We start from the raw sequence: 13576 nt of genomic DNA, 5'->3' as shown, positions 1-13576 counted from the left end.
TGGGAGACTGGTCAGTAAGGTTAGATTTCATGGAATACAGGGAGAGCTAGCCATTTGGTTACAGAACTGGCTCAAAGTTAGAAGACAGAGGGTGGTGGTGGAGGCTTGTTTTTCAGACTGGAGGCCTGTGACCAGTGGAGTGCCACAAGGATCGGTGCTGGGTCCTCTACGTTTCATTACTTATATAAATGATTTGGATGTGAGCATGAGAGGTATAATTAGTAAGTTGGTGGATGAGAGTAAAATTGGAGGTGTAGTGGACAGCAAAGAAGGTTACCTCAGATTACAACAGGATCTGGACCGGATGGGCCAATGGGCTGAGAATTGGCAGATGGAATTTAATTCAGATAAATGCGAGGTGCGACATTTTGGGAAAGCAAATCTTAGCAGGACTTATACACTTAATGGTAAGGTCCTGGGGAGTGTTGCTGATCAAAGAGACCTTGGAGTGCAGGTTCATAGCTTCTTGAAAGTGGAAACACGGGTGGATAGGATAGTGATGAAGGCGTTTGGTAGGCTTTCCTTTATTGATCAGAGTATTGAGTACAGGAGTTGGGAGGTCATGTTGCATCTGTACAGTACATTGGCTAGGCCACTGTTGAAATACTGCGTGCAATTCTAGTCTCCTTTCTATCGGAAAGATGTTGTGAAACTTGAAAGGGTTCCGAAAATATTTACAAGCATGTTGCCAGGTTTGGAGGATTTGAGCTATAGGGAGAGGCTGAACAGGCTGGGGCTGTTATCCCTGGAGCATTGGAGGCTGAGGGGTGACCTTATAGAGGGTTACAAAATTATGAGGGGCATGGATAGGATAAATAGGCAAAGTCTTTTCCCTGGGGTGGGGGTGTCCAGAACTAGAGGGCATAGGTTTAGGGTGAGAGGGGAAAGATATAAAAAAGACCTAAGGGGCAATTTTTTCATGCAGAGGGTAATATGTGTATGGAATGAGCTGCCAGAGGATGTGCTGGAGGCTAGTGTAATTGCAACATTTAAAAGGTACTTCGATGGGTATATGAATAGGAAGGGTTTGGAGAGATATGGGCCAGGTGCTGGCAGGTGGGACTAGATTGGGTTAGGATATCTGGTCGGCAAGGACGGGTTGGACCGAAGGGTCTGTTTCCATGCTGTACATGACTATGACTCTATGAATGGACTAAATAATAAAACAGTTGCAGGTACACTGGGGCTGAAACTTCTGATCTGTAATAATTCTGTGATTCTTTAATTCTCTCTCTCTCTCTCTCTCTCTTTCTGTCGCTATCTGTCAATCTCTCTGTCTCTGTCTCCTTCTCTTTGTCTCTCTCTCTCTCTCTCTCTCTCTCTCGCCGTCTGTCTCTCTCTCTCTCTCTCTCTCTGTGTCTCTCTCTCTCTCTCTGTCTCTCTGTCTTTTTTTAGTGAGGTTAGAAACTTCAACCAATGATGTTTAGCACAATCCTACACACAATTATGTTTAGCACAATCCTCTGTAGCATTGCTCAAAGGTGGATTATTGACCAGGAAAATAAAAATAAATCACAGAATTGTCACAGTGCAGAAGGAGGCTAGCAGTTTAAGTTGTTTCTAATCATACCTCAGGAGGCTGTGTTGATACGCAGCCTGAATTACATGCTCAATATCCGTGAAGGAACTTAGTCACATGGTCTCTTACACAGACTCAGGCTGATACGTAACCTAATTTACACAAGTTTAAAAGGCCACCATCATGATGACTGGTAAAATGAACTATCTTTCCTGTTGTGACTGACCTGAATATTCATGTAACCTTGGACTTTCACTCATTCTTAGAAGGCAGCTTTCTTCTAAAAGCAGTCATTTTGAATGAAAGAAATTGGTACTAGCGGCTAATTTTGTTTTTGCATTTCAGTCTAGCATCTGTGTAGAACTCAGGAAATCGCTATTTTTGTAATTGTCTAACTATAGAACCACGTTTTTTGATTTTTTTGTTTCTAAGGTCAAACTCAAAGTCCTAGGAATTGTCAATTTTCCCCCACCTTCTTAATTTTCAGAATTTATCAACGTAATAGCTGAAATTGCCATTATGACTTGTACTCGGAATATATAGCTACATTTCCTTCTCCACGTGCATGGAGAAGATAAGGACCCCTTACTTTAAAAAGGTTATTGGCATAGAGGGAGTGTAATAAAGCCTCAGCAGACTTGTTCCAGGGCTGCTGATACTGGCCTATCCTGTTTTCTCTGGAGTTTTAAAGAATAAAAGGTGATCTCAGTGAGACATATAAAATATTAAGCAAATAGACAAGATAGATGCAGGTAAATTGTTCCCCCCGGTTGCGTAGACTAGAGTCAGAGGATTCAGTTCAAAATAAGGGGGAAGTCACTTGGGACCATACTGAGATGAGAAATTTTATTTTCAATTCAGAGTTGTGAGTCATTGGAACTCTGAACCCCAGTGGGTTTGAAGAAGCTTAGGTTATTGAGTGTATTTAAAGTAGAGATTGACAGATTTATAGAAACAAGTGACACAAAAGTATAAAGGAAGTTGTTGAGAAAGTTGCATAGATCTGGATGCTCACCCCTGATCCAACTGAATGGCAGAGGAGGCTTGATGGGCTGAACGGCCTCTCCAATGTTCCTGTTTACCATAAGGGCTGGATTGCAGATTCGCTTGTTCAATGGGAGATCACAATGCCACAAAATATTCAGCACTGTCACCATGTGTTATTGAGCAGGTATTTAGTAGCAGGATCCATGATATCCAAATTGACAAATGTTCCTGATGTGGAAAAATCCTCCATTACCCCTTTCACTTTGTACCTCCATTCACTCAATCTGAGTCTAAACGCCTCAGAGTGAAGTTACCTTTTCTCACACTTGCAGCAGCTGAGGTGCAGGATGCAGTGATGCGAGAACCTTTGGTTGGCTAACCCAACCTTTAAGAGTTGTTACAAAAGCAAAATTGTGTGGATGCTGGACATCTGAATCAAACACAGAGAATACTAGAGATATGAATGGGCAGAGATGATGATCTATTACTATTATTGCGCAAATATTAGTCCAGAAACTCAGCTGATTTTCTGGGACCCAGATCCACATCACACCATGGCAGATTGTGGAATTTGATTCCAACAAAAGAAAATCTGGAATTAAGAATCTACTGACGACCATGAAACCATTGTAACAACTCATCCGGCTAACTAATGTCTTCCATCCTCACCTGGCCTGGCTCCATTTAACTCCAAACCCACAGCATTATGGTTGGCTCTCAACTGTCCTCTGAAATAGCCTAACACTGAGTTGTATCAATCACTGCAAAGTCTCAACAAAGGAGTGAAACCAGACAGATCACCTGGAATTGACTGAGGCGCTGGAAACGACAGCAGCAGAGGCAGTCCTGTCAATCCTGCTCTCTAACACGAGGGGGCTAGTGCCAAACTTGGGAGAGTTGTCTCACAGACTAATCAAGCAACAGCCTGACTTAGTCATACTCAGAGAATCATACCTTACACACCCCATCATCACTATCCCTGGACACATCCTGGCTCTGTGACAAGACAAACCCAGCAAAGATGATACCACTGTGATAGACAGTTGAGAGGGATTCCCCAACATTGACTGTGACCCCAAGACTCTCATAGCAACAGGTTTGGCTCACAATGGGAAGTAACGTGCATCACACAAATGCCAGGTTACAGCCGTTTAACAATAAGATACTATGAAACCACTGCCCCTTGACATTCTATGGTGTTACAATCACTGAATCCCCACTATCAACTTTCTGGGGGTTACCATTCAGCAGAAACCCAGCCAGGCTCAACATTAGACAAGAACTTTCGAAAGCTGATTGGGCACAGATGTTCACAGGTAAAGGGACGGCTGGAAAATGGAAGCCTTCAGAAATGAGATAACGAGAGTCCTGAGAAAGTATATTCCTGTTAGGGTGAAAGGAAAGGCTGGTAGGTGTAGGGAATGCTGGGTGACTAAAGAAATTGAGGGTTTGGTTAAGAAAAAGAAGGAAGCATATGCAAGGTATAGACAGGATAGATCGAGTAAATCCTTCGAAGAGTGTAAAGCAGTAGGAGTATACTAAAGAGGGAAATCAGGAGGGCAACAAGGGGACATGAGATAGCTTTGGCAAATAGAGTTAAGGAGAATCCAAAGGATCTTTACAAATACAATAAGGACAAAAGGGGAACTAGGGAGAGAATAGGGCTCCTCAAAGATCAGCAAGCTGGCCTTTGTGTGGAGGCACAGGAGATGGGGGAGATACTAAATGATTATTTTGCATCAGTATTTACTGTGGAAAACGGACATGGAAGATATAAAATGTGGGGACATAGTTGGTGACATCTTGAAAAATGTCCATATTACAAAGGAGGAAGTGTGGATGTCATTAAATACATACAGATGGATAAATCCGCAGGACCTGTTCAGGTGTAGCTTAGAACTCTGTGGGAAGCTAGGGAAGTAATTGCTGGGCCTCTTGCTGAGATATTTGTAGTCACAGGTATAGTGCCGGAAGACTGGAGGTTGGCTAACATGGTGCCACTGTTTAAGAATGGTGGTAGGGACAAGTCAGGGAAATATAAACCAGACAGCCTGACGTCGGTGGTGGGCAAGATGTTGGAGGGAATCCTGAGGGACAGGATGTACATGCATTTGGAAAGGCAAGGACATATTCGAGATAGTCAACATGGCTTTGTGTGTGGGAAATCATACCTCACAAACTTGATTGAGTTTTTTGAAGAAGTAACAAAGAGGATTGGTGAAGGCAGAGTGGTAGATGTGGTATGTGGAATTCAGTAAGGTGTTCAACAAGGCTCCACGTGGGAGACTGGTCAGTAAGGTTAGATTTCATGGAATACAGGGAGAGCTAGCCATTTGGTTACAGAACTGGCTCAAAGTTAGAAGACAGAGGGTGGTGGTGGAGGCTTGTTTTTCAGACTGGAGGCCTGTGACCAGTGGAGTGCCACAAGGATCGGTGCTGGGTCCTCTACGTTTCATTACTTATATAAATGATTTGGATGTGAGCATGAGAGGTATAATTAGTAAGTTGGTGGATGAGAGTAAAATTGGAGGTGTAGTGGACAGCAAAGAAGGTTACCTCAGATTACAACAGGATCTGGACCGGATGGGCCAATGGGCTGAGAATTGGCAGATGGAATTTAATTCAGATAAATGCGAGGTGCGACATTTTGGGAAAGCAAATCTTAGCAGGACTTATAGACTTAATGGTAAGGTCCTGGGGAGTGTTGCTGATCAAAGAGACCTTGGAGTGCAGGTTCATAGCTTCTTGAAAGTGGAAACACGGGTGGATAGGATAGTGATGAAGGCGTTTGGTAGGCTTTCCTTTATTGATCAGAGTATTGAGTACAGGAGTTGGGAGGTCATGTTGCATCTGTACAGTACATTGGCTAGGCCACTGTTGAAATACTGCGTGCAATTCTAGTCTCCTTTCTATCGGAAAGATGTTGTGAAACTTGAAAGGGTTCCGAAAATATTTACAAGCATGTTGCCAGGTTTGGAGGATTTGAGCTATAGGGAGAGGCTGAACAGGCTGGGGCTGTTATCCCTGGAGCATTGGAGGCTGAGGGGTGACCTTATAGAGGGTTACAAAATTATGAGGGGCATGGATAGGATAAATAGGCAAAGTCTTTTCCCTGGGGTGGGGGTGTCCAGAACTAGAGGGCATAGGTTTAGGGTGAGAGGGGAAAGATATAAAAAAGACCTAAGGGGCAATTTTTTCATGCAGAGGGTAATATGTGTATGGAATGAGCTGCCAGAGGATGTGCTGGAGGCTAGTGTAATTGCAACATTTAAAAGGTACTTCGATGGGTATATGAATAGGAAGGGTTTGGAGAGATATGGGCCAGGTGCTGGCAGGTGGGACTAGATTGGGTTAGGATATCTGGTCGGCATGGACGGGTTGGACCGAAGGGTCTGTTTCCATGCTGTACATCTCTATGACTCTATGAATGGACTAAATAATAAAACAGTTGCAGGTACACTGGGGCTGAACCTTCTGATCTGTAATAATTCTGTGATTCTTTAATTCTCTCTCTCTCTCTCTCTCTCTCTCTCTCTCTCTTTCTGTCGCAATCTGTCAATCTCTCTGTCTCTGTCTCCTTCTCTTTGTCTCTCTGTGTCTCTCTCTCTCTCTCTCTCTCGCCGTCTGTCTTTCTCTGTCTCTCTCTGTCTCCCTCTCTCTGTCTCTCTCTCTCTCTCTCTGTCTTTTTTTAGTGAGGTTAGAAACTTCAACCAATAATGTTTAGCACAATCCTACACACAGTTTGTTTCTCTGTAGCATTGCTCAAAGGTGGATTATTGACCAGGAAAATAAAAATAAATCACAGAATTGTCACAGTGCAGAAAGAGGCTAGCAGTTTAAGTTGTTTCTAATCATACCTCAGGAGGCTGTGTTGATACGCAGCCTGAATTACATGCTCAATATCCGTGAAGGAACTTAGTCACATGGTCTCTTACACAGACTCAGGCTGATACGTAACCTAATTTACACAAGTTTAAAAGGCCACCATCATGATGACTGGTAAAATGAACTATCTTTCCTGTTGTGACTGACCTGAATATTCATGTAACCTTGGACTTTCACTCATTCTTAGAAGGCAGCTTTCTTCTAAAAGCAGTCATTTTGAATGAAAGAAATTGGTACTAGCGGCTAATTTTGTTTTTGCATTTCAGTCTAGCATCTGTGTAGAACTCAGGAAATCGCTATTTTTGTAATTGTCTAACTATAGAACCACGTTTTTTGATTTTTTTGTTTCTAAGGTCAAACTCAAAGTCCTAGGAATTGTCAATTTTCCCCCACCCTCTTAATTTTCAGAATTTATCAACGTAATAGCTGAAATTGCCATTATGACTTGTACTCGGAATATATAGCTACATTTCCTTCTCCACGTGCATGGAGAAGATAAGGACCCCTTACTTTAAAAAGGTTATTGGCATAGAGGGAGTGTAATAAAGCCTCAGCAGACTTGTTCCAGGGCTGCTGATACTGGCCTATCCTGTTTTCAAGATGTCATCAACTATGTCCCCACATTTTATATCTTCCATGTCCTTTTTCCACAGTAAATACTGATGCAAAATAATCGTTTAGTATCTCCCCCATCTCCTGTGCCTCCACACAAAGGCCAGCTTGCTGATCTTTGAGGAGCCCTATTCTCTCCCTAGTTCCCCTTTTGTCCTTATTGTATTTGTAAAGATCCTTTGGATTCTCCTTAACTCTATTTGCCAAAGCTATCTCATGTCCCCTTGTTGTCCTCCTGATTTGCCTCTTTAGTATACTCCTACTGCCTTTATACTCTTCGAAGGATTCACTCGATCTATCCTGTCTATACCTTGCATATGCTTCCTTCTTTTTCTTAACCAAACCCTCAATTTCTTTAGTCACCCAGCATTCCCTACACCTACCAGCCTTTCCTTTCACCCTAACAGGAATATACTTTCTCAGGACTCTCGTTATCTCATTTCTGAAGGCTTCCATTTTCCAGCCGTCCCTTTACCTGTGAACATCTGTGCCCAATCAGCTTTCGAAAGTTCTTGTCTAACGTTGAGCCTGGCTGGGTTTCTGCTGAATGGTAACCCCCAGAAAGTTGATAGTGGGGATTCAGTGATTGCAACACCATAGAATGTCAAGGGGCAGTGGTTTCATAGTATCTTATTGTTAAATGGCTGTAACCTGGCATTTGTGTGATGCACATGTTACTTCCCATTGTGAGCCAAACCTGTTGCTATGAGAGTTCTTGGGGTCACAGTCAATGTTGGGGAATCCCTCTCAACTGTCTATCACAGTGGTATCATCTCAGCTCCAAAAATATAAAGAAATTTGACACCATCCAGGATAAAGCAACCCACTTGCATCACATCACATTCATAAGCATCCATTGCCTCTACCACTGACACTCAGTAGCAAGTGTGTATTATCTACAAGATGCACTGCAGAAATTCACCAAAGACTCTTCGACAGCACCTTCCAAATCCATGACCTCTTCCATCCAAAAGGACAAGGGCAGCAGATATAAGGGAGCACTATCACCCAGAAGTTCCCCTCCAAGCTACTCGCCATCCTGACTTGGAATAATTTTGCTGTTCCTTCAGTGTCACTGGGTCAGAATCCTGGAGTTCCCTCCCAAGAGGGCATTGTGGATCAAACTGTAGAATGTGGATTGCAGCAGTTTGAGAAAGCAGCTCATCGCCACCTTCTCAAGGGCAACTAGGGACGAGAAATAAATGCTGGCCCAGCTAGTGACAGCCACGTTCCTCAAGTGAATAAAAAAATTCAGCAAGTCTGACAGCTTCTGTGGAGAGAGAAATAGAGTTAATGTTTTGAGTCCTGTATAACTGTTATTCAGAACACTTTCTTCGTGAGCTGTTATTTTTACTGCTTTGTTTTGAAGCAGAAATGAAACAGGTGGAGAAAGCTGCTTCACACATTGCTACCACATTAATGCACTTTGCAACACCATTGCTAACCTGTAAATGAGTGAGTGGAAATCAAAGAACCCAGAAAGAGGGTACAATAAAGCCCTTAAGCCAATAGAAAGGGGGAAATCTTCTGACTTTATTTTATGCAACCTCGCCATCCACATCATTGTTGTTACAGGTGATTAAATCTGCCTCTTTGACTTCCATTAGTGATGTTAGATTAGCGGAAATTCTCACGTACAACTCCCCCTCTGTCGTGAGTTCTGTAAAGGGACAATTAGTGTTGAAGAATTGTGAATTTTCAGAGTGTACATATTACAGTCAAATGCTCATCCTGTCTCAATTGCACGTGGTTAACAGACTATGCAGCTGCATGGGGCATGATCTACTTCTCACTGGAAATGGTGGAGGGGTCAAAATATTGGCCCTAGGGAGATGCTCATGCCCGTCCCTCCATCTTGGCAATTCAACTGTGAGAGAGAAGATGTATTGGGGCATGCTTCTGACCCGTCACCAGTTGAAGTGCTAGGGTGTTCCATTAGTGGCGATTTTAGGGCTTTGACTCACCACCAGCCTCGATCAGCTACCGTTCTGGCTTCCAACAGGAAAGCTGAGGCAACCTGCCAGCTGCTTTGGAGGGTGTGATTGGGTGGCCCTTAATCTGCCCCAATTTAGGAAGGGATGAGTTTTGAGGCTGGGGAAGAGGGACAGTGGTTGATGTAGAGGGATGACTGATGAAAGCCAAGTCTGACCCTCGCCTCAAAGCTCCCTCCCCCTCCCCTTTTGTAATTTCCCTTTCCCCAGGAATGCACACCCACTGACACAGCTCTTTGTATTTGCATAGTCTGGGCCCAAAGTGACTGTTCTTCAGCTCCCAGTGGCTATAGCCTCTGATTGACTAGTTGTCATTGCACTTCAGTGTCAGGTCTCCTCGTTGGATGAGAAAATTGCCAGCTGGCATTTGAGTACCTAATTGGTGCCTGATTCAGTTTGCTTTGCCTTTGGTGTGAGGGGGGAAATTAGTCATACCTCAATTTCTCCGCCCTAATGCTTAATGCTATCTCAGCTATCGTGTTGCTAGGGTATTTCAGAAAATCTTTCAAGTGAACGTTTCAAACTCTATGATTGATATTTGAAGCCACAAATGAGAGCTGTTTGGCTGAATGCTTTGTGTTGGGAAGAAGTGTCAATGTACAAGTGATATTTTGTGATAGCGCTTATTTTGCATTAAACACTTTATTTGGGTCAGTTTATCTTTTCGGTCTTCACTAATCTAAACATTCTTGCTGTTTTGTTTCTGGGTTCTATATCTCTGAACATAAAGCCTGTGTTATAGAGTTCCACGTAGAGCATTGCACTGCAAACTGTGATGCATTGTTAATGTCACCCACAACAGCCCAGAAGACAGAAACGTTAAAGTTCATAACCATGGTTACCTTCACAGTCAGTGACAATGCAGTACTTGTGCCATTCAGAGGTTAGCGTTAAGGCTGAATAATTGGCGGGTTTCAGTGACTAGCTCCACAGTGAAATACAGACCCAACTATTAGTCATTTCTGTACAGGCAGAATGACTCCCTGGATTAATATGGTCTTTTGTTGAGAGAGAGTAGAATAGAATCCCTACGGTGTGGAAACTGGCCCTTTGGCCCAACAAGTCCACACTGACCCTCCGAAGAATAACCCGCCCATTCCCATTCCCCTACCCTATTATTCTACATTTACACCAGGCTAATACACATCCCTGAACACTATGGATAATTTAGCATGGCCAATTCACCGAAACAGTACATCTTTGGATTGTGGGAGGAAATTAGAGCACCCGGAGGAAAGCCATCCAGACATGTGGAGAATGTGAAGGTTCTACTAACACATTCAATAAAAGACAGTCAATGGATATAGGATATTTAACTTTTAGAAGGTGCTTTGTTTGCAAAATTAAAAATAGGTGAGATAGGAGATAATGTTCAGCAGTGGGTTACAGTTGATTAGCTGACAGAAAACAGTGTAGGAGTAAATGGGTCATTCTCATATTGGCAGACTAGTGAGGTACCGTGAGGATCAGTACTTGAGGCCCAGCTATTCACAATGTATATCAGTGATTTGTATATGGGGACCAAATTTGGAGATGATACAAAGCTAGGCAAGAATGTATGTTATGCTGAGAAAAGAGGTGGGACTTGTTTTATAAATCTTCTAACTGCAGTTGCAGCTGCAGATTGAGTTGACGTACTGCTTCTGATCAGTTAGAACTCCCTTGTTACTTGGACTGCTCCCAAACATTAAAAGGTAGTAAATGGAACCTCCCTATTTAAGAAAGGAAGAACTGAAGAAACAGAAAACTCTAAACTGGTCAGCTTAACATAAGCAGCATGCAGAATGTCACACACTATAATTAAGGAGAATCTTTGAGCAGAGTACACAAAGATCTATGACCAGAGAAATGGTATTTGACAAACCCTTGATTAATGTATTTTTGAGGAGGTAAGTAGTAAGATGGATGAAGACCCACCCACAAGTTATAATTATTTGGATTTAAAACAGCATTCGATAAGGTGTCATTCAAGCAGTTACTGCACAGAATTAGGATATTTTAGAATGGGGGGGGGGGCTAATAGAATGACAAGAGCTGAAGATTGATAAGTAGACTGGAAGCAGTACTTGGTCCAGAGTTGTTTCCATTTACCATCTCTATTAGTGATGTAGATCAGGGAATTGAGTAGCATATTCAAATTTGGTGTAAAGTTATGTTGGAAAATACGTGGTAAGGAGAGCAGAAAGAGACTGCAGGGATGTTCTTATGATGAGATCACATCCGGAGTACTGTGTGTAGCTTCTGGTCCTTTTTTTCCTGAAATAAGGATGTAACTTGTCCAAGAGGGAGTGCAGTGGAAGTTCGCTGAAGTGATTGTTGGAGTGAGAGGAACTGGTCCATAGTCCCTGGAGTTGAGGAAAATGTAAGCTGATTTCACTGAAACTTAAGGGGTTCAACAGAGTAGATGCTAAGTAAGTATTTCTGTTGGTTGGAGAGCTGAGCATGTGGTACATAGCCTCAGAATGAGTATTTGACCATTTAGGAAAAGGAATTTCTTTACTCTGAGTCATAACCTTTGGATTTATGTACCTCAGAAAGGATGCTCAATAGTTGATTGTATTAATGGCAAAGGTCAATATTTTTGGTGCTGAGAGAATGAAAGGGATACTGCAGGAAGATGAAGCTGAGGTAATGGATTTTATTAAATGGCTGAGCAAGCTTTAAAGGCCACATAACCTGCTCCTATTTCATAGCTGTGCACTGAACATTGCAATGACACTTTCAACCTCCCATGTCTCTCCTTTAGAGAGAGTGCCCAGAATTGGAAACAGTAAAATCGATGTTTCGGGGAAAAGCCCTTCATCAGGAATATAGGCCTGTATTCTTGATGAAGGGCTTTTGCCCAAAACGTCGATTTTACTGCTCCTTGCATGCTGCCTGAACTGCTGTGCTTTTCCAGCACCACTAATCCAGAATCTGGTTTCCAGCATCTGCAGTCATTGCTTTTACCTAGAATTGGAAACAGTGCAGCCATACTGATAGCCAGCTAAATCAGTGGCAGTGTGCTGGCCCACTCCTGTTCCTGTGTAAAATGTGGTTTAATTTGGGTTTTCTGTGACAAGATAGGAATAATGTCCTTCAAATCTGTGACAATCGTTTCAACATGAATGAAATGCATGAAATGATTGCAATGAAATAATCAAATATTTCTTCCCCCAGCCTTAGTAATAAAATTAGTGCTGAATCTTTGGATTGTAAGGCTGTTGATCTGCAAGTTTGTCGTAATTGATTTTATTTGGTTTTGCCCCAGGGTCAAGTGTGGATCAACGGCTTTAACCTAGGTCGTTACTGGCCAGCCAGGGGACCCCAAATCACTCTGTATGTTCCTGCTCATATTCTCAGCACCTCTGCAGTTAACAACGTCACATTGCTGGAGCTGGAGAATGCACCGTGTGGAGCTGAGCATAACACAGTCTGTGCTGTGCAATTTGTGGACACTCCTGTTTTGAATGGAACCACAGCTTACACCAACTTTCTCCAGAAGCTTTCAATAAACAGTCTTGGCATGCATGACCTGAATGGTTAATGTGTTACTGATCTGGTGTGACACGTCAGTTTGTGTGGATGACTATTGAATATGGATGTCTTTTTCCACTTTGTAAGTGAAGCTAACACTTCTGTCTTTTTTTTCGCTTTTTACTGATGCAAGTTGATAAATAACCAATGTTACAACCATGGAGCCATTTTGGGTTTGTGTGAAAGAAATCAAACTATGAGGTAGAGATTCATTTGCACAGATTCGTAGTTTTCTCTCTGCCCTTAAAACTGGTTAAAAACTCGAATGAGACTTTGACAGATTTTTACTGGAGAAATAAATGAAAATGTTTAATGATATTGAATTGCCAAGAAATAAAATTGATTCTGTGGGGTGATCATTATTTTTCTGATTTAATACAAGGTTTGGGGGGAAAAAAATCAGGGCATGTTGTAACATTAATAATGAATGTAAATAATAAATCCTGACTACTTCAAATTTCCTGTTATATTGCTCATGCACTATAAAGACTGAAATCATTTAAATTTGGTCACTTTATTCATTTACCAATGTAAGGAAGTTGCAGTTTTGAATGACAGAATGAAACAGATTGGGCTTTGATGTGCTCTCCTCAGAGCACCACACTTCCACCAGTGTCATACTACTTATTCCACATGAGATGTTGGGAATGCAGGCAGAGTTGACTGCACCCAGAACGTTGGATAAGCTGTAACCTTAGGCTTATCCCAACTGCTGTGCAAGTTCAGAGACAGTGACACATCCCACCGTCCTGCTCTGATTCAGTCTCACAGGAACCAAGAGCTTGAGTGGCCACGCAGAACAAAAAGGTAGGCACCATTTAAAGCTTTTGGTACCCTCTTATTCTCGATGGAAGCTGCCAGCCTGCAATACTGCTCAAATGGAGCCGACCATCAGCACAATTGTCTGGCTGTGGGCAGAAAAGTTGCTGAGCAATCTCCCTGAATGATTACTCAAAGTGCTGTCTCTGCTCTGGACTTGCTCTTGTCAGTACATTGAGCACCAGAGATTGCCTTTGTTCAGTTTTTCCAACTTCACTCTTTCTTGCGCTTCATTATGTAGGATATG

At 42.5% G+C, this 13576-nt stretch overlaps 1 protein-coding gene across 1 annotated transcript in view; it reads left to right on the top strand.

The window, feature by feature from the left end:
- The window catches only part of glb1 (galactosidase, beta 1), an 88146-nt gene extending 75132 nt beyond the window's left edge, over nt 1-13014 (top strand). The window contains exon 16 of the mRNA XM_072560493.1: nt 12245-13014. Coding sequence (XP_072416594.1) covers nt 12245-12520 — 276 coding nt within the window. The 3' untranslated portion in view covers nt 12521-13014. The remainder of the gene's footprint in view (nt 1-12244) is intronic.
- Nucleotides 13015-13576: the final 562 nt, after the last annotated feature.

Source organism: Chiloscyllium punctatum, chromosome 41, assembly GCF_047496795.1.
Source record: "Chiloscyllium punctatum isolate Juve2018m chromosome 41, sChiPun1.3, whole genome shotgun sequence".
Taxonomy (NCBI): Eukaryota; Metazoa; Chordata; class Chondrichthyes; order Orectolobiformes; family Hemiscylliidae; genus Chiloscyllium; species Chiloscyllium punctatum.
Note: the sequence above shows the minus strand (reverse complement) of the source record. Positions and strands in the feature narration are given on the sequence as shown.